At 41.9% G+C, this 22153-nt stretch overlaps 1 protein-coding gene across 9 annotated transcripts in view; it reads right to left on the bottom strand.

The window, feature by feature from the left end:
- Positions 1–18569, bottom strand: part of LDB2 (LIM domain binding 2) — a 217263-nt gene extending 198694 nt beyond the window's left edge. For 3 of the 9 annotated variants that reach the window (XM_033060836.2, XM_033060842.1, XM_033060843.2), the window contains exon 1: positions 18070–18566. In XM_033060836.2, the coding sequence (XP_032916727.1) occupies positions 18070–18201 (132 nt within the window). In that variant the 5' untranslated portion in view covers positions 18202–18566. Of the gene's footprint in view, positions 1–18069 lie in introns of all 9 variants that reach the window. The other 6 variants (XM_033060839.2, XM_042779289.1, XM_033060832.2 and 3 more) reach the window with 4 other exon arrangements.
- Between the last annotated feature and the right edge of the window lie 3584 nt (positions 18570–22153).

The following is a 22153-nucleotide window of genomic DNA, read 5'->3' as shown; positions in this document are numbered from 1 at the left end:
TGCAGTGCTTTTTTGATTATGTGAGTTCCTTCAGATCCCCTGCAGCAGCATTAAAATTTAACCATTTCTTGTTACTAATCTAAAGAGAAGTTGGCCTAATTAATATTGGTAATTGATTATAATTATCACAACATAGCATAGTTATACTACAGTGGCACTGATGCTGGCTCTTTACTCAAAAGAGTTACTCAAAAACTAAACACAGTGTATAAATGATAGATAGAGTTTTCTAAGACATTTGTTCTGTTTGATTGTTTTTCTGTTGTGAATCACTTCACTTAAAATATGCAAGATGTCTAATGGAAGAACAACTTTACAGGCAAAAATATGAGAGGGCTGGGGAGAGAGTTGTAATGTACTCTATAAGATGTGCATGTTCCTCTGAGTATGTGGAACAACTTGGGGACTCAGCCTGATGGAGGAGAGAGGAGGGCACCAGAGGAGAGATGAAGCAAGAGAACTTGCAAAACCTGAACAGTAAGGCACCATTTGGAATTACTTCAAAGCAAGTCTATGAGACTCTGCAGACATCACCATCTATCACACACTTCTAAAGATCTGAACTCTCAAGGGGCTACTTCCTGCAAGACATGAACATCTTCACAGAAGAGATTAGAGATACATCATGAACCATCTCATCCTGAGTATTTATCATGATAAACCTGCCAAGTGCATTAAATTTGCATAAAAGGATGTGGTCACCTTTAATAAGCCACCTATTTCTTGATTTCTCAGTGACAAAATCTGAATTGAAACACATTTAGTAAGAGTGCTGCAACTAATCATTGAGCAGGCAATCTTTCACAGAGCTGCCACACTATGATCTAGCTCCAAGATTTTGTAAATGTGCTTTTTCATTCATACTATAAGTTTAAGTTGCTAGGTATTACAACATAGTACATCTCTCTAAATGAATGAGAAATGCCAATTTAAACTTGTAAAACAATAAATCTCTCTTACAATGTCACTTAAAAGGAAAAATCCACAGCACCGGTATTTTGAATGATAATCATTAATGGAATCATCTGTATTCATTGCAGTTCCCAGCAATGTAGGTTCTGTGTAAAACTTCAACAAATTTCATTTTTCTTTAAGTTTTTCTGCTGATGTATCTAACATTTTTATGTGTACTTGTGACAAGACCCAAAGGGAAATCCTGAAGGGTATTCAAATCTGTGCAACCTAGTTAACATTTGTTGATAAATAATAGATTAGCTTTCCATGAACTATACTACTTCAGTATAGTTTTTGAGATACATCCTAAGCAAGTTTTAAATATAACTCATCAAGGTAAAATAACTAAACTATGTCATCTTTGCTACAGGTTATTATCTGATCTTGAACTTCCATGTCAGGTCACAAGAAATTTCAAAATGTCCTTTTAAAGACACTATATGCTACACCAGGAAACCCTTTTGCTATTACTGTTCCCCTTGGGTTAGCAATGTCTATAAAAATGGTATTTAAACATTTGCCTGTTCATGGTCACTCAGACTAGTATATTAGCTGCACTGTCACTTCTGAAATCCTATCCCTTCCTAAAGCTAACCCTATTTACTGTATTATTCTTCCATTTCCCTGAATCCAAAATAAAGTAAAGGATGGACAATTCTGGTGAAACTCACTAAGGGAAGCATACCTTGAATGCACCTGGTCTCTGAAATAATGCATCCTTTTTCCTTCCCCCTCCCTAAAGCGACATGGTTTCCAGTTATTTCTTTCCAGATGCTATTTTCAGAATCTTCAATGAAATCAGCAAGCCACAGACAAAATCCCAAATATATTTCAGAGGAGTGTTTCTGCAGGATGGAAGAGGCTTGGCCTCAGCTAAGGGATCACTACCTGGTACTGCACTTCTCTTTCCAGCAGCCCCTATAAATAGGGCTTGCAGTATTCCTCTAAAATGTCTGTGATGGTCCAGGTTCATTAACCCAGATTACAAGGTCTGCCCCTCCTAGTGACTGGCCCCAGTGAGTGGGATACAGCTAATTCCTGGTGGCTGGCTGGAGCCCTGCCTGCAGCTGTGCTGGATGTGCCAGCTGTGCTGGAGGTGCCAGCTGTGCTGGAGGTGCCAGCTGTGCTGGAGCACTGCAGGCTGTGGTGCAGCCCCCAGAGCCTGCCAAGCTGCAGGCTGCCCTCTGCCAGTGCCCCATTAATGAGAGCAGCCCACACCATTCCCTAGCTCAGGAATCAAATGTATTGGCTGAAGGAGGAGCAAGGCAGAGATTGGATTTAGAAAGCATCAAGAGTCTGCAGGCCCAGATGTTTTGGCCCCAACACAACGTTCCTCACCCAGGTGGAGGTGCTGCCTTCGAGGTGCAGGGCTGTCCTGTGGAAAACCTGGCTGCACTCCCACCCAGGCCTTTCCTTTACTGGCCTCTGAAAAATCCCAGTAGCTGCGCTGCCTGTTGTACATAGTCAGTCTTTAACTATATATTTAAAATCTGCTGGGTACTATGGGGACAGAGCATCTCAGAAGCTGCAACCCCCCATCCTGCACCCCAGGACTCCAGAGGAGCACAGCAGAGTGGAGCAGATTTAGCAGAAACAGCCTGAGCCCCTGGCCTAAGAGCCTCCTTCCCAGCACAAAGGCAAGCTAGTAACCAAACACATCATTGTCCCTTGATGAGGGTGTGGGCAGGGGCGCATTTGACAGCAACAAAACTCCATGCCATCACCTACCACTGAGGATGCAGCAAGGTTGCACTTTGAAGGCATAGCCTATAGAAGGGAGATAAATGCAAGGGTGAAGCATTTTCTGCAAGAAACCTCGAGAATATTGAAGAGTCTTATCTTTGGGAAGAACTTGGTTAAGTCTTTCTGTCACCACAATAAAGAGACAAACCCACATTCACCATGGTCATCACCTTCCCAGCAATTCCTCTGCAATTACATGGTGGGGTCCCAGCTTTCCAGCCCAAATCACTTCTCCTTGCAACTGTTTGTGTTGTGAGAGCTTTCTTTAATGGATTCATGCTCAAAGCTTAAAAGTCAAGCAGCCACGCACACTTCAATATTTAAAAACATAAATAAAAATCTTAATAGATCCCAGATGTTTCATTTCCTCCAGCCGTTGTCAGTGATTGAGTTGGTGCTGATGTAGATGATTTTTTAAGATCAGTGGTCAGTTTGGTGCTGAAAAAGCTTTAGATGTCTGGGAATTTCAAATGCAATTCCTAGAAATAAATAAATCATTAAGTACAACTGTGAATGCAAGCGGCTGTTATTTTGTAAACTTATTTTATGGCCTGAAATGCACCCACAGGTTTTAAATACAACTGAGTGTGAAACAGACAGTAGCATTTTCTCAAGATATATAAAAACTTGTAGATATAATTATTTCAATCTCATTTTCTTAGCAAAAGAACTCAAAGGTTCATACAAACAGCGAAGTAAAGAATTCATATTTTATATAGTGCTGGTGATATTGGAGCTAATGAAGAAGCTGCTATTTATTTCAGCAGAGCTCAGATTTGCTAGCTGCATCCATTTTTCACTTACTAAACCAGCAAGTTGCCATTTACCATACCAAGCAAATAAAGCGCTATACAGAAACCATGTCTACAAAAACAAGCTCCTGGGCCCAGTAACTCAGGTCACACTGCCACACACAAGTTTGCAAGTGCAGTGAGCAGCTCAGCTCTCCCCTCTCTTATTTTTACTGGGAGAAGTCCTTAGTCTCCCAAATGAAAATAAATGGGGGTGGCGGGGGTAGGGGGGAGACTGAAGCTCATATTTAGCTTGTACAGATCCATGATGTGTGCAGTTGACGTCATAAAAATGCTGTAAGTCTGCCAGGTCAGCAGCCACAAACCCCAAATGCTGCCAGTTGCAGGCTGAGCAGAGCAGACACTAAAAGGCTATGAATTTCATTTTATCATCTTTCCCCTTCCTGATAAAGCAGTAGAAGCTAGCAGCTGCTGGAGAAAAACACTGAAAAATAACTATGGATGTCCAGGATTTGGTTTTGATCAGTATTACAATAACCCCAATGACAAATCTTGCAAAATTTGTTTTTATTAATACAGCCAATAACATAGGCTTTGTAGTCCACTTTCAAAGAGTGTCGATAAGCTCAGCTAAATTATGTACTTCATTCTGCCTGCCAGATCTACCTACTATTCTGCTAATTTATGAGCCATACATTTCTATCCAGCTAAATTTCTGATCAAAAAAAACTCCACTCAGTTTCTACTACTTGTTTTGCTACACAGTACTCCTTAATAATGAGTGCTGCTTGCTCTTAACCATGCTTTCTATTATATCTTTTGCATTTTGTGATATTGTAAGTGCAAACACAATACAAGTCCCTGAACATGCAGTTTCATTGCAGAGCCAACTATGGACAACATGGAAAAGCAGAATATTTCCAGTCCTTTTGGTAAATCCATTAGAATAGGTAGGTTCCACAAAACCAAGTTTTTGCTTTTCCAGTTTCTGTGCCTTGTTTTAGCATCTTCATATAAAGGACCAAATGCTCATTTTGTTGACTTAAAAAAGAAATCTTTGCTTGGGATGAGGAGCTGCAGTTACAAGATCAAACTGAAGCAAACCTAGGATGCTTCTGATAGAGAAAAAGATTATTTTTTTTTATCACAACAGCACCACTGGCCTACAAATTATGTTATTTGCAATTGTGCATCCGTGTGCCATCAATCTCCAAGGAAGGGAAAGACTGCTGGGCTGAGCTCTCAATTTATGTTTCTCAGTTGACTCTTATAATCACACACAGTGTTCTCAACCTCAGTGCAGTTATTCTGGTAACAAAATTTGCACACCAGGCGGGTTTATCCAAGTTCCCATGGTCCTAATAGTTTCATATACTTCCTAATAATAATCTTGAAAATTATGCAGGTAATTGTGTTTCTGAAAAGCCACCTTTTGCAAAATTGGGAGAGTTTTTTCCTCTCAACAGGAAAAATATTTTAATAAAGTAGCTAGTATATGCATATAAAAATGGCAAGAAAAAATGCAACTTAAAAATTTAACCCTTCTTTGATGCTGCCTTTAAATGTGGCATTAAACAAAGCTAAGGGGATTCTGGGGTCCATGGGTGATGTAAGGTGCCAAAATAGCATGGATACAGAGCAGGATCCACTGACAAGGATCCCTTGGTCCTGCAACACTGCAATCTGGATAAGGCATTAATATTCATACTCCAGACTGTGATCAGAAAGAAGGCAGGAGCTCTGTACAATGGTGGGTCTAACCCAGCAGAGGTGCAGCAAGCTGCTTTGCTGCCTTACTGAAATTCAGTCCATCTAATTGACGCTGCAGAAGGCAGTAGCATAATCAAACAGAACAGAGATCACTTCAGTAGTTTTATCAATTTATGCTCTCCTGCTCCTGACCAATACATAACCCCACACAGGACTTCACTCTTTCCAACTTCAAGCAGTCCCAGGAATGATTTAAGTTTCTATAATATGGTAACCATTAAGATATTTCTATTAGATCACCATTCAGAAATGTATCAAGACTGACTTCATTTGTATAAAACCAAAAATGTATTGGTTTTGCTTAAGGTAGCCCAGTTTCTTTCAAAATGACATTTTAAGCTGCACCTTTTCCTCCGACCCAGAATAAAATACTTACAACTACTTCATTTATTTGTGAGAAAATACAGGTAACGTCTGTTAAAAAGCAAAATCCATTAGACTCTGGGTAGCTTTGGTACTGTAAGTGTCTCCAAAAGGCAACAGATGTGGGGACGGGGGAGGGGGAAGTTGATTTTGTCTTTTTAATATTCAAAGTGGGTCTGTTCTCACTGGCTAATTAAATCAGTAGAGTGCAAACAATAAAAGAAAAAATAAGTGTTGCCTTTCTTCCCTAGAACAACCTCCCTGATTCATCTCTACTTATTACAAGAACTTAATTTATTACCAGACTTTACAATATTCCCTCCCCAAGTCATCATGATATAAGATACATATTCCACAGCACCAGTTCCCATCAAAAAGAATATGCTTGTCCTGTAGAATTTAAGATGTCTTTTCCACTATATAAAGAAAACATGGGCTTAGAATGAGCTTCTTTGATTGACATGAAACTACTGAAGAATCACACTTGAAAAGCAATAGATTTAATAACAATATCAGATGTACAAATCAAGCAGCAGAATGCTGCTTTAAATATATTTGCAGTTGTTTGGCAAAACCAGTAGATTTGCATGGGTGTGCTGAATTACTTGAGAAGTAACAAAAAGTGTTAATAACATTAAACAGTCATCTTCCAAGAACTTACACTATTATTGTACTTTCTATTCAGACAATTCTTTTTAGTGCATAAACTGATTTATGACATCAAAATGACAATAGTGTATATAGATTTGGGTTGGAAAGTATTTTAAATACTACTACCAGCATTTAGCCCTTAGTTACAATACACAGCACAATAATAAAGGCATGCTGCAGATACAGACCAGAACTCCACTGTTCTAGCACTGTACAAAAAGAGAAGTGGTCTCAACCCCAAGAACCTTACAGTAAAGGTGCACATCGTGAAGACAAGGAAGTGAGCATCAGTAACCACCTAATTTTACAAGCATAAAGCTCAGCAAAGGATCAATATACCCATGCATGAAATAAGGCAGATTGCACACCCTGAGTCCTGGGCTGCTGTCTCTCCCCACACCATCAAGTTCAACAAAAGTTTAGACATGCTTGTCTATTTGTTATGTTTAAGTGATAGCACTGTGGACACACCTGAAGATAAGGGACAATAGAGGGATGCAGACCCTGTTTGGCAACAGAAGGCAACTATTTCAGCCCAGTTTTGCCTAGTTTTTTAAAACATCAGAGCCAAGAAAATTGTTATGGGACATAATGCATGAGTTTACAGGCAACTCCCCTCATGTTCAGGATCATCATGGAAGAAAACATGGACATGCTTGTTTGAAGAGGAACAAGTGACAATCACTTGTGACAGGACACTAGTATGGTACCATGAGGTCCTGAACATTTATAGATGCAGGGCTCTTTCTAAGCTCCATGCATTCCTGGCCTGATTTTAAGTTTAATGGTAATTTCTCAGCAAAATACAATTTCATTGTAGTTAATGAACTATCCACAGCTGAAAGACCAATCTATCTAACCTCAGATTCAGGGCTGTATGGAGTAACATGCTCATTGCCAAATGCTAACTATAATTTAGTTGAAGCTACTGTTTAGCTACCATTTAAAACATACTCAGTATCAAAAAGTACTCTTCACCCTTCAAGCATTCTTCTGGTTAACCAAATTAGTGGTCTCAAAGAAATAAAATATTTACTCTGTACTGCATCCAAAACCAGTGTTTTGACTGGTTTTGACTGATAAGCAAACACCAAAGCCATGGAGATAATAGCAGTAGGTCAGACTTAGCAAAATGATGCCTCAGCTTATGCCACTTAGCAGTAAAATACATGCTATAAAGGCACAAACAGAAATGAGCCCACTAACACCTAATTTAACTGTATCTTGGAAACACAGTATAGTAACCCAGCAAAGACATTTCTATTGGTATTTGTATGAAAGGACATTTGTCAATACCCATTAACCTCTGGCTTTTACCTGTTAGTTTTCTAAAAGACGCTTGTGTTGCTTCACAAGCCACAAGGTGTCACAGTGGCTCAAGTGGTAGGATTCTTGTCAGTCTAGACACGCAGGTTGTGGCTTCAGGTTACATACCAGTGCTAACACTGCTCTGTAGAGGAGGTCTGTGCTACACTGAGTGTTTAGAAGTGCAGGCCTTTGGATGCAACTATCAGTCAAGGTGCAACTCGGCTGCCTAGGGATGTTTTTTATATTGGCCTTAAATAATCTTAAAGCACCGTCAGGGAAGAGAAGTACTTGGTGCGCTGGCATCTAGGCCAATCTTTTTACAGTAATTTCACGAATACAAGTCGCACCAATTTGACCAAAATTTTGGTGGAAACCCGGAAGTGCGGCCAATATTCCGGGGCGGCTAATACATTAACAAAATTCTAAAAGCTGCCAACACGGAAGTGAGAGCCCGCGGCAGCCCCAAGCCAAGCTGGAGCCCGGCCGGCCCCGGCTGAGGTGGGAAAGCCTGGCAGAGGCGGGGCCAGCAGTGTGGGGGGCGGGCGGCAGAGCCTGAGCCAGCAGGGCGGGGCAGGGGGGCGGCAGAGCCCGGGCCAGCAGGGCGCGGGAGCCGGGGAGAACTGGGGCTAGCAGTGCAGGGGAGCATGGCAGAAGCAGGAAGGCCGGCGGGTGGGGCTGCCTGGCAGCGGGGGAAGCCCAGCAGAATCGGGGCCAGCAGCGTGGGGGAGCCCGGCGGTGCGTGGGCCTGCAGTGCCGGCCAGGGCGAGGAAACGCGGCGGCGGTGCAGATGGGAGGGGGCGGCCGGCGAGCCTGGCAGCGGCGGCAGTGCCTGGCCCGCCGGCAGGGCGAGTACGTAAACGCAGCGGCGGGGCGGTGCTGACGGGAGAGGGGGGCCAGTGAGCCCGGCGGCGGCTGCAGCACCACCCAGCCGGCCCCGTCGGCAACCATGAGCGGGCCGAGCCTTCCTGGCCCCGCCCCGAGCCAGTAAAGCCCGCTATGCCGCGATCCTGTTACTAATTGGCCAGTTTGTGAAAGCTGCGCACGGATTCTCGCGACGAACGAAAGTGCGGCTAATATTCGGGGTGCGGCTTATCTATTGACAAAGACAGCAACATTGTCGAGGCACCGGGGTTGCGGCTTATAATCCGTGCGGCTTGTATTCGTGAAACTACTGTACTTTGCATTATTAACCCTGCCAGTGTTAGGAAGTACTGAACTAATAATTCATATCAAATAAAAAATTTTATGAATTTCACTTTGTTCTACCAAGGGTTTCTAGGAATCACTAATAATTTATTTGAATGCACTAAATATTCAAATTTATAACATATTTTTGCTCGCCTTTTGTAACAAGCAGTGTGCTGTAAGCATGTAATATTCGCTAAGACTATATATTGTAGTTGGTCATATATTGTGTGTCACTGTTTTGCATCCTTGACTGGATGAGCACAGATGGAGCTAGAGCTTCAAATGCCAGGAAGCTTAGAAAATTTTTACCATTTTTCTAATGTAACTGCACACTAAGCAGCATTCCGTTCCATGAAAAAAATTATGCACATACATCATATTTACTGACTTGTAATTTTCCCATTGCAACCAGCCATTGTTATTAATTTGCTTTACATTCATACACCAGTCAGTTCTCACTGCAAAGCAATCAGAGATTCTTCTCTGGCATATGTAATTTCTAAGTATCATGGTTCTATCTGGGACGTAAGCTCAAAACAGGAAACACTGCCTCTCAGCTTAGCCCATATAAAATGAGCAAATTCTTTCAGTAATGGTTAATAAATTGAAATTTGCATTCTGCAATTATTTGTAAGAATAAAACTCCATTGATCAAACATTCACAGAAAAGCATAAAGAGCACGAACATAGCCAAAGCAAATTCACTGTTAAACTCAAGTGAATTGTCACGGAAATTTTTCATGTAGTATTTGTTGCACTCAGGTAATGAACATTTACCCAGTGTGTTGGCTTTTCATGTCCCATTATTCATGCCAACACATTCATTAAAATGGGCCTATGCTATTTAACATAATCAGCAGTGTGCATAGGTGTGGCCTTCAAAGAGTTATTACCACAGTTTACAGGCATGCTGTTCATAAATACAAGCAGAACCCCAGTCAGTGTAAAACGCCAAGCTTCCCAAAAACATATGGTAATTTTTGCTGTGTAAAATGGATAGATGCACTATACAATGCATAATTGCATCACATTATATCTGAACTTCTAATTGCTTAAAATGATACTTCAAATCACATCAACAACATTATCACCCAATTACCATAAGGGTTAACTGATACTCCAGTGATTTAGTCTAGGTGGAAGCGATAGAGCCATTGTATTGCCTTCATCCACTACAGCAAAAGTTACAATTGCAAACACATCTCAAATCCATATTCTGTGAATGTTTTCAACATCTTGGTATGGGGGAAAAAAGATGGAGAAACAAGTGCCAAAAGGAAGGAGGTCCCTCTGCCAACACGCTGAACAAGAATTATTTTCATTCCTCTCTAAAGGAACTATTATATAGCAGTTATTTTCTTTTCACATCTTTGTGATGCAAAATAGTGTAACATGGTAACATTTTTGGTACTTAAACCGGCTAAAAGAATTATGGAAGATGGTGAGTGACAATCTGAAAAGGCAAGTTTCTGTCAAAACGTGGGCGAGTAAAAAAGACACCTTAGGCCTTTCTCCACGGCCAAATGACCCATGCACGAGACTTTTGTAAACTGCAGGAATAAAACACAGTATTCTAGGTGTGAGGCACTTCGTCATCCCTTTTTTGACTTATTAAAGGCTGTCCTGGTTGCAAACCCAGAGGCTGAGGAGGTTGCACCACCTCACCCTGGAGCATGTCTAGTGCACAGAAGATGGTTAGAAATGCTGGTGCTGCTGACTGCAGGATAAAGTATGCTGAAGGTGCTTCAGCATAGGTAGAAATAAAATGAAAAAGTTTCACTCTATTTACTTTCCTGTTTTCTAAGCATTTTCCTCTCTTCACATAACTATTGTATTTAAAGATTTAGAATATTTCTTTTTGTATAATGTAGTCATTAGTATCTCAGAAATCTCATTGTAACCTGCTCTAGGACAGATGGCAGCTATTTGTCTGATAAAATCTTCTGCTAATGGCTGAGGTAAAACTACACAACTGGAACAAAAATCACAATAAGGTACATAAAATACTTCAAATGCACAATGTGCTTAAAGTCATAATTTTCTCAATTTACTACTTTAGAAAATAACCTAATAAAAATGTAGCTATGAAAAAAACAAATGTTTCAAAGTCCAAAAGGAAAGTAAAAATAGTCCACTGCACATGTAATGTAAGACTGCACATATTAATACTCAATTATGGTCAGTTGGTTTTTTTCCAGGTATTTAGTTTTTCAAGAATAAGCAAAGTGAATCAATTATTCAATCTGTTTTTGAGTCCGCTTTAATCAGGGGGTTCCAAATACGACCACTTTTATACACACATAATGTTTATTTGTCCTTTGAATGCAACAGATAAGGTCATTCAGCCAGGCAATTCTTCTGGATGTTCTAGTCTGCAGCTAGCACTTGGGTAAAATGCATGGGATCTAGATTTATGTGAGTAATCTGACGTCAAAACTATACTGAGATAAGATTTCCCCCTCCCCTTTTTAACACACATACAAATGATGCTCCTGCTCAGCTAACTGGGCTTGGCAAGCTTAGAATCAGGGAAGATGGATATCAACAGGTACTGCAGATCATCTATGACAGATCTACAGCAATGTTCCAATGCATTAGGTGCTCCAAAGGATGCAAACTATTTGCTTTGCAGTTGAATGAGCAGTAGATCTAAGCACATTTAGAAACCTACGTAAAGCTACGGGCTTTACTGAATTAGTTCTGAATTTGCCATTCTGCTCTGGACAAGCACCTGAATGTGAGTATTGACACCAGAAAGACCTCAGGGAGAAGTTCTAGTGCGACACTTTTATTTGGTTGTAGTTATCAGAGCTCTTTGTAAAGAAGTAGTCTGCTATGCTCAAGTCTCATGCTTCAACCCAAACCATTCTATGAGTCTGTAATTCAAGTCTGTATGCTGAGAACCTGGCCAGAAGCTTCAACATGGGCATGCCTCCTTGACAATACTGCAGAAACACCAAGGTGATGCCAAAACAACCTAAGTCTCATGGAGAGGACAGCCTGTTGCCATGAAATCACGGTCTTTGCAAAGACTCTTTAGTACCAACCAATCTCGAATCCTGAAGAGGTGATAGGTTTAGAAACACACCAAGTCCAATTTCATGTTTAGTTCTGAAAGGTCTCATTTTTCCAGAGCAGTTGTTTTTTCACTCACCTTTTAAGGCATGAAAGTACTAGAGCTGTTCCCTCACTGAGGTCTAGTTGATTCCCTGTTACCTCAGAAGTACCAAGTGGACTATTCAGCCTAGATCAATAATTTACATGTTTTAGCTTACTAGGGCAGGACTGTAAACCACAATGTGATAGAAACAGTATTCTGATCAGAAAGTGCTTTCTCTCTGAAATCCTGACAATAACCAAACACAGAAAGACCATACCAAGGGAAAGAGAGATGCAGGCATAGGGAAGAAGATTTTAGCCAGGGGTTCGGGGATGCTTCTTTCACTACTAATTTTCTCTAATAAATGAGACAATTGAGAACTGGCCAACAGGTCCTGCCCTGCCACAGTCTTTTTGGGAGAATAATCATCACCCTGTTTGGGGCAACCTTGTTCCTGCCACGATCACGCCTCTAAAGCATCAAGCAGCCCGGCAACAACTTCTGGAAAAGAGCACCTGGCAAAAGTGGGGCTCTATCCTGACCTGTTTCCACAGAACACTGCAAGAAAGAAGGCTCTTCTTGTGGAGGAAACAACTGAACAAAGTATCGGCATGGCTGAAAAGTGTGTTTATAGTAGATATGCAACTTCTGGCAAAGAGATGCAAAAAAATACCATTTGAAGTAAGAAGTCTAGCTAAAAAATACTGCAAAGAGTTTAGTAATCTTACCCCTTTTTAAACAAAGTGCATATACCAAACCCAAATTATTTTCTTTCTTATCTGATCTTGCAATCTTACTGCAGGCAAAACTCCAGCTAAAATAAGAGTGCAGGACTGGTTCCTTGTTATGATCTCTATTTTCTTCTTTCTCACTAACCAACAGCTTCTATTTTTGAGACTGGATCTGCATAGTAAATCTTGTTTACATCAGGGAAAGACAAAGTTTAAGGGTTTTTCTAAGTGGATTTATGGCTTAAAGAGTAAAGAAAAAAAAGAAGAGTTGAAAAGGTTTCTTTATAGAAAATGATCTAGTAAGCATCAGAATAATTGCAGGCAAGACCCATTCTTGCACTTTTGCAGGGACTCTTTCTCCACCCTCACCAGCCCCTACCCCCAAATGCAGCATTCATGCAGTTTCCACTCTATTATATGACTTTTTTTGGGGGAAGGGCGGGCAGGAGCAGCAAGATATCCCGGATCGTAAGCTAAGGATCAACATGTAAAGGAAGTGGAGTCTTTTTTTTCTCCCCTGGCCTCATAAGAATTGTTAGTTTGTAACAATTTTAATTGAAAGCAGCTGCAACTAAATTTTTAATGGATAAAAAACATCTTTGAAATAAAAGAAAATCGGTAAAAAGAGCCTTGAATCCATTCTGAAGTCAGTGTCTGCCTAAAGGCATTCAAGGGTTTTCTTTTAACACTGACCTTTCAGTTTCAGCAAAGCATGGTTCATAAATACTCTCAAAATACTTAATTCATGTTCCTAGAATTGCTTAGTATTAGTGTATTTGTGGGTGAAATAATATTTCCTCAAAATTACTTTGAGACAGAAGTTTATGTGTTTTCCCCTCAACAAAACAAACTCATTGGACAAACTCAGACTTATGTACACAATATGAGAGATCTGTTTGCCATACTAAGTTGCTAGGCGAACAAATGTGATGTCACAACATAGATTTTTATGACTAATCTATTAAAAATGCATCAGGAAGAAGAAGATTATTTCATCAGATAGCAATGTGAGGAAGAAAAATAAGAGACTTCCATTAAACTGCAGAAAATTTGTTTTGCTTTGATTTGCTTTAAATATTTGGTTGCGTATGAATATCTGTGTAAGCTTCCAGTTCATTTAGCAGCTTTTAAATAACCATAACACCCTCCTTTATTTTCCTTTTAATTTTCTTTATATATTTTCCCATCACAAAATCTTTGCGAAATTCACTATACAGTTTAATAGGAGTTTGATATCATTTGATTAAGCTGATTGTCTTTAAAATAAATATGCTACTAATCAAGGTCTCTAGTCACCCTTAAAACACTGCTCTCTTAGCCAGAGGGGAAGCTGTGTTTTGCATCCAACGGTGATGTAAAGCATAATCTCTTGTAGTGACAGAGAGAGCTACAGGTGAATTTAATGTATTGTGATACACAAAAGTTCTAACAATACAGGGTACTAAATAAACAAGTGAAAGGCTTGATACATTTCTTTGATTACTGACAATAAAGCAACGCCTCAAACTTTAAACTGTCAGCAACTTCAAGTGATGTATTCACAGCACACTGTCATGTTACTGAATAATTATATAAAGATATAATCACCTTTTTTTCTTTTACGTGTAAGCAATTTCAAATGATTAAAAATTAGAACAGAAAAGGATTTACAACATCAAAGAGGAAAAGAGGTGCCTTTTTAAACATCAAGTTTTATGAAAAACAGAGACATCTACCTATGTTGTGTATTGCTACCTAGAACTTCAGAAACTGCTGATTATGCCACAACAGGATTCCTTTCTTGAAATGTTAAACTAATACAGATATAAAAAATACTAAGATAAACTGAGTATGAGTGAATGGGAATGAAATTCTGAAAAACCACACACAGAGCAAGGAAACAGCTGCATTTTGTTTAACCAGAAGTTAATCAACTATGAGAGAAGTAAGCAAGATTTATCTTTATATCTGCCAGAGATTATTAAACATTTAAATATTCATTTTACTTCTTTAAATAGAGATTGTTGATGCATTACGAAATGGCACTGGATGCTCCACAAGTATTATGAAGAAAGCATGTATTAATTTAGAAAAAAGTATTACCACATTAGATTTCTTTGAACAACGTTTAATGAAGGTAAGGTTTTCCTGTACACTGTTTAGTAACTCAGACTCCCTAATTTACTTTAGATCACATAAGAACTAGCTAGGTGGTGGACTTCTGCCAGTACTTACATCATAAAACCACCCCCTGCCTGGGTGTGATTGGAATTCTTCGCCTAAGACTGACCCTGAATTTAAAAAGGCAGTTGTAGGCTCTGTCTGAGGTGCCCATAAAGTTACAAGAAGTTTGGAGAGCAGAAGTTTGCACATCTAGCACAGGTTAAAGCTGCTAATTCTTTACTTTCATGACTTCCATTTTTTCCTAAAGAAAACAAGAACAACAAAGATAGCTATGCTGCATCTAAATGACCTTTCTTTATCACTCTGTACTTTGTCTGCTTAATACACTGAGCACATCCTTCACACTGACTGTTATTCCCCTCCACCCAAAGCTGACAGAAACTGGAGTGGAAGCAGTGGATTTCTCAGGAAGGGTCCCCAAGCCTTGAGGCATTTTGAGGACACTTCCACCTCCTTCAACCATGATGCTGTGAGACCAGGAGTACGAATGGCATTTACTGGTGGATTCCCCACTGGTGTTTCTACCGGCTCATTGTTTTTTTCTTTTTTTCTTTTTTTTTTCCAAATAATTTCTCACCTACCTGCAAGCTTTGGAGAACTACAACAGGAAGGGAGAGGAGAAAACAGACATGACATACAAATACTCCTTCCACAGGCTCTCCATCCATCCTCTGTATAACTTTATTAAATTATGTATGTTTTGCTCTGCCTTGGAACTTCCACCTCTGCAATAGACAGTAGACAATCTGGATCTACAGGGTTATTAAGAACATTTTTATTTTTTTATGAAACCTGAAAAACCCCAAAGGCTTTCCATGGATGTATTTGGGATAAGGGCTGTAGTTTCCCATTTTTTAAGGCATCCTCATTTGCCACTGTCTCTCTGCACAAGTTGGGTCCATGTGGAATCTGCCAGCTTGCTACCCCCAGTCTTTTGGAGAGTTTCTTTGTAATTCCTTTTGCCTTAAGCTGCTTTGCCTGTGCTCACCTACCCCCTGGGGTTCGCAGAGCACAAGCAGCCTCCTTCAGAGACCAGTGCCTACATTATTCCAAAGGCTGCCTGAAGAGAAACGCTCATGTAGCAAGCCTGTATCACCCAGAGCACAAGCACATTCCTTCCATGACATACAGGGATCTGGATTCAAAAAAATTTAGAGCTAGTTATATATGCTCCAGAAGCCTTCACCTACCAATCCCAAACATGCTTGAAAGTGCAGAAAATTAATTTGAAACTTCCACTTCTGACCTGCCCAAGAAGCCAGCATAATTCTTTACAGACTGTCCACACCTAGCCACTCTAGTGTCCCAGGAAACTAGTTTAATATTTTTTGTTTGTTTATTATGAAGATGTTTTATTTGGAAGATGAATGAGATGAACTGAAGTTAGCTAGGAAACACATTTCAATGAACAACGATGCTAACAGCACAGAGCTCATAAACTAAAAAAACAGAGAACCAGAATGTAAACACTGAACAGTCACAAAGCAAAAGAATTTTTATCCTGAGCAAATAAAAGAAATGCTGGAGCATAAGGCCTTCATTAACTAAATACAGTCTGTCAAAGTAAAATGCTGCTGAAACCTAGCAAGGCACTCCTAGCAAGAAAGAGTGGGTTATTGCTCTTTGCCCACAACAATCCATCTGAATTGGCGCAGCAAAGATTGCAATTAAAGGTGCTGCACCTCAGCAAGGAAGGAGGGGAAAGTTGTTTCACAAGTCCCTCAAAAACTTTTCTAGTGTAACATCTGTAAAGGAGCTACAATCAGGATCTGGTCAAGTATTAAAAGTACCACTGAAATAATATGTAAAAGCCACTTACAGCTTTTAGAACCAGTTGTATATAAAGCCCTGAAGCAATTACTCAGTGATACATATTTGCTCTTCTCACTTGAAAAAGTCTATAAATTATGACATGAACATGTACAGGAATGCAAGACACTAACAAACAAGCAGTAGCAAACAAACCCCACAAAACCCCTCTTTCTAAACAGCAGCAACGCTCTGCAGCCAACAACTTGGGGCAAAACTGACAAACACTTGCCATGATTTGGGGAGCAAAGAGCTGCTTGGAGTTTTTAGCCAGCACAAAGTGTATTACCAATTCCTCCCCAGCAAGGTTTTAAGCCTGGCAGTGGTAGCAGCGATAGGAAAGCAGTTACCCCGTGGCGGTACCCAATCAGAAAGCAGGTCACATCTCGTTAGCTGTATCATATACATTAAACGTCACAGATTCTCCATGGCTTAGCTGACAATTCAGGCATGTGTGGTTTATTTTATGATAACCTCCTGTTATCTTAAAGAATCACAATACAACAAACAGATCAACCTGACATCCTTCACCGTGCTGCATGTCACAAACCCAGCAGATATTTGCCACTATATTAAGCCATTTACTATAAAAGATTCATACTTTAAAAAAGTCTTTTCAGGGCACCACCAATAAACTACTATGAAAAATTGCAGCACCAAGAATGTTTGCTGCACAAACACAGACACATGGACAGAAATGCAGCCTGATTCACTTTCACTCCAGCAGACTTGAAAAGTGTGCTTTACTTAACCACGTAAATAACAATATGCAGCCCCCACTATTTCTTTTTTTCTTTTTTTTAAGTGACAAAAGCATTTCCCCCTCCCATTCAGTATGTTCTTTGCAGTGGCTGGTCTGGATTTCGAAGCCAGGGTGTACAAACCACGAGCACATTTTACAAAGCATAACCAACAGTGAATGTAGTTTACATTACTGGGTACTTTTGACAGCTATATGATAAAGTAGTGAACTGACCATCTCTCTTGCTAAAAGCAACAGCATTCTAAAGGTAAACATAAATTTCTCTTGTCGGTTGTCCCAAACATGTGTTCTTTAAGAGTAGCCATGGAATAAGTTTTTAAAACTCCGCTCCTCTTTTCAGTTATCATCCATTTTTCATTTTAATGAGTTTACAGAACAAAACCAAAGAAATGTTCGTCTCTCCCCCTAAACCTGCAACATTCCAGAATTAATTTTGTGCAAAAGCCGAAGCAATACTTTGCAGTATTATAGCTGCAAATGCCAGCAGGACAGATCCTGAGCAAACAACACACTAAGGCAAAGAAATTTCCTGAGAGCAGCGTTATAATCAATCCTGAAGTGCTGTACTGTAATTTCATGATTTCAGCCTAAGCTGGTATCTCCTCGAAGAGTTGCCCTGCGTGGAAACATAATGAGGGATTACCCAATTAAACTACTAAATTAATTAGGGTTCATGCCTGCATATACTGTACTGTCTAGTGGGACGCTTCAGCTGGAATTCGGGCTGAAAGCTACCACGGTCCATGCACAGGAAAACAAGGCTGGGGGACTTACCTCCGTCCGCGACTGCAGCCTCTTGTTCATTTCATATATTCGGTACTCTGGTTGCACCATGTATGGTGTGTGTCTCCTATAAAATGGGCCAAAAGGAGAAGAATAGAAAGGGTCATGTGGTGTGCTGGACATCTTGCCTGCTTGCAGAGATTCAAGCTACACAGAGTATCATCAACATCCATACAGAGCACATGGGCTGTGTGTTCTTCACAGTACAAAGTAGCGGCGCGCACACACACACACACATCCAGGCTGCGCGCACTGGCTGGGGACTGCTGTGGGAGCCCGCTCCGGCGGAGACGGGCGGGGGGTGGGGGAGCGGGAGCGCTCAGGCTCCAGACACGGCGAGGGAGGCTGGATAGCTTCAGGCACCGCCGCTCCGTTTTAAAGCAGCAGTTTCTGGAGGGGTCATTTCCTGTCCGCGCTGCCGACTAGTTCGGCAGTGCCACCCCCCCTCACCGCCTGGCAGAGGTGCGGGTCGGGGTTCGCTGTCCCCCCGCAGGCCCCCGCCGGAGCCGCGGCGGGCTCGTTAGCATATAGGTGGTTTAAAAGCTGCCTGAGCCAATCACCCCGCGGGTAATGTCAGAAATGTGATTACTACAAAATACATAAACACAGGCCACGGCCATCCCGCCGCGGGCAGCCCGCGCTTCCCCCGCGCCCGACGGCTCCGCTGCCCGCCCGGGGAGCGCTGCCCGGGCCGGGGGGGCCGCGCCCGGGGCACGGCACAAAGAAACAGCCCCGCACGCCTCGCTCCGCACAATGCAGAGCCGGTGCCAGCCGCAGAGACCTCCCGGCAAACGGGAACGCACAAAGGGGCGGCTGGCAGAGCGGGACCCCCGGAGCAGCAGCGGCAGTGCCCTGCGGCGGGGTCAGCCGGGCACGAAGGGGTCATTTCAGAGCCGCTGTCCGGCCGAAGGGCTTCGGCAGCTAGATGGGAGACTGCTCCCAGTTTTTGGGATGGTTGCTGGGCGCAAATCCAGCAGCGGTTAGAGAGCGTTGCCAGTGAATGTCCAGCATTGGGGAAGGGGGTCCCGAGGGAGGAGGGCAGGGCGAGGGGAGGAGATCACCCCTTGGAGGTGAGCGATGAACTTCAGCTGTTGAATCATACTTGCAGGAAAGTGCTGGGAGCGGGCACCACGTGAACGAAAAGTCCTCAAAATATAGCATAAACAAAATGGGCTCATGTGCTCAATGGGAAAGTGCAAGGTCTAGGAGGGGAGCCTTCAAATTACCTGTACGAAAAAGTCCTCGAAGCACAGACTGTCCTCATACACAGCTGTAAAGTATCAGGCATTATTTACAGTACCGAATAAATGTAAAAACAACAATAAACAGCGCTGAATTAATCTCTCATGTAAATTCATTCAAGCAAATGGAACCACTCTAGGAACAGATTTAGTTAACTAATATGATTAAGAGAATAACAATGAGCTGCAGCCACAACTGTTCTCAGTCGGAGCGCTCTGCATGAGCGCTGCAGGATCGCCCATTTCACAGATGGGGAAATCAAGGCACGCGCCATTACTTTTTCTAAATTTTTGTAATAATCCCGAGAATATTTGAGCATGATATGGCTTTACCCACGGTCAAAAATTTAATTCGAATCTGACCGAATGTAGGAATATTTTGATACATATTTGAAAAATTCTAGTTTTCACTGGCATTTGGCTGGTTCTGGAAAGTCTGACCTCTCTTTTCAGGATAAAATATGAAATTTCATGCTTTATATTCTACTGACCACTGATCGGAATCATAATTTATCTTTCCCCTACTGGTAGTTGTTTAGCAAAACTATTTCTGAATGTTCTTATGGAATAACAGTTTCCATAAGAAGTGACGTATTGAGCTGTTTTTATAGACTTCCCACAGCTTCTGTCACTAAACAGAGACAACAGATAATACTCAAGGAATGTCACTTCTCTCTTCAAGAGCACCCCAGCTATGCAGCAATACTACACTGCCACTCCAGTGCCATTACTGGAGGTACTGAGTTTAATAAATAATGTGCAATATTTGACTCAGTAGTGCTGCAGTGACTGTGTTCTCCCAGGGTTTGTTGATCCCATGAAAAACCTCTAACATAACTTTCACACCTATGAGAAAACTTCCCTGCATCTACCCTGTACTGTAAAAGATCCCAACAAGGCTACCTTAAAACCTAAAACCAAAATGACCACAAAAAATAGTTACAGCATTAATAAACACAGTATTTATAACCGAAGTACAACATACTTTTCAAAATGTTTAAAAAAAATAAATAAAAAACCCAGAAATCTACTGAGTTACAGATTTTACCTTCTTTGCAAAGCAAATTCAAAATAGAATATTTGCCCAAGAAAGGACACACTGCTTTCTGTAATTAAAATGGTGGAATTTTGCATAGCTTGTAAGGTATTTCTGTTTTAAGGACTTTTTGATTAAGCTAAAATTCACAGTTTCACTGAAGTTAAATATGGCAATTATATTAGTATTTTTATTTTGGCTGAGGTGGAAGGAAAGGAAGGAGCAGTAGGATTTGCTTACATGAGTAGGAATCCCAGATACTCCCCTCAACCCCTTTATAAGAGCTTCTGTGTATGGGTCTAGCACAAAGCAAAAATATGCAGTGATATTTTAATAATTCCCATTGATTAACTGGCAGATTATCCCACACCTACAGCCCACCAGCAAGAACCAAGTCCCAGGGTAGGAGCCTGCTAATTACAGGCTCCGGCAGCTCTTCCAGTTGCCTGTTATCATCTAGACTAGTGTGATGTGCAGAACGGTAAAACAGAAGGCAGAATCAAAGGAACATAAAGTTACAGGGATCCTGACAGTGTCATCTCGATTCCCACTTGGATCTGCCGCCTTTTAAGTTTTGTGTGTGCTCTAGGGGCGTGGGTTAGGGGGCATGCAGCCAGCCCTTCTGCCTGGGCTGCTCCAAACCCCCTGCACCATTGGCATCAAGCTGCTACCCAAAGTGACCCAGGGGTCGAAGGCAAATATCTGACTCAAGATTTAAGGAAGTCCATAAATTCCTTAATCTGGAAAACAAGTTTGATGTGAGCAGAGGCAAAAAAAGAGTTGGAGGAAAACAAAAGGAAGAGACTACTCTTCCCAAATCTGAAAATGAGTCTATTCCTGTGTCTGTGCAGATGCATGGCTACCAACAGATGAGGAGACTGTGTGCAGAGTTGTCTTTATGTGGATGTGTATGCACGTGCAAATCGTGCTGCACCCCAAAGTGGTGAGGCTTGCACCAGCACCCGGAGGCCAGAAAGGAAGTACTGGGACACATCCTTGGTTTTCCAGTTCCCAAACCTGCACACTGCGCTGGTTTACCTTAACCCTGCCTGGATGCTGCACGTGAACATGAAACAAGGCACCAGAGCAGAGAAGAGCCAGGACACAGGCTTGTGATTCCCATCTGGCTGGAGGTGTGCCATTAGACCTCACCAGCAGACACAGAGCCACGCTTTGTGTCTCTCTGGCGAGGCACTAACCACCACATACCCATTGGCACACCCAAAGCAGGGCCGGGATAATCTGGCTGCTGTCTGGGTGCTGGATTGCCCTCTCCTGGGCAGAAACAGAAGGACCCACGCAAGTCAAGGACTCGCACTCAGACAGCTTTGCCTTCATCTCAGGGGAAAGCATGGATCTGGTGGAACAGATGAGTGCGTGTTCTCTGCCTCTGCACTCACCTGTGTGATACCTGCAGCATCTCTGAGTAGCCAAGTTGCCCTACGGTGGAAGGACCAAAAACCAACAGCAGGAACTTCCAGGACAAAAGCAGAGAGTAAGAAAGGACAAACCAGAGTGTGTTCATCTGTCCATGCTGGAGCTGCTGGCACAGGGCGTCCTGCACAGCCTGCACTGGGAGGGCTCTGGTGCTGGCAGTGCCACAGCACACCCTGGACAGCCCTGCCCCACAGCCCTGCCAAAAGAACCATGGACAGCCCTGCCACACAGCCCTGTCACACAGCCCTGCCAAAAGAACCATGGACAGCCCTGCCACACAGCCCTGCCAAAAGAACCATGGACAGCCCTGTCACACAGCCCTGCCAAAAGAACCATGGACAGTCCTGTCACACAGCCCTGC

The sequence above is a fragment of the Catharus ustulatus genome, chromosome 5 (assembly GCF_009819885.2).
Source record: "Catharus ustulatus isolate bCatUst1 chromosome 5, bCatUst1.pri.v2, whole genome shotgun sequence".
Lineage (NCBI taxonomy): Eukaryota > Metazoa > Chordata > Aves > Passeriformes > Turdidae > Catharus > Catharus ustulatus.
Note: the sequence above shows the minus strand (reverse complement) of the source record. Positions and strands in the feature narration are given on the sequence as shown.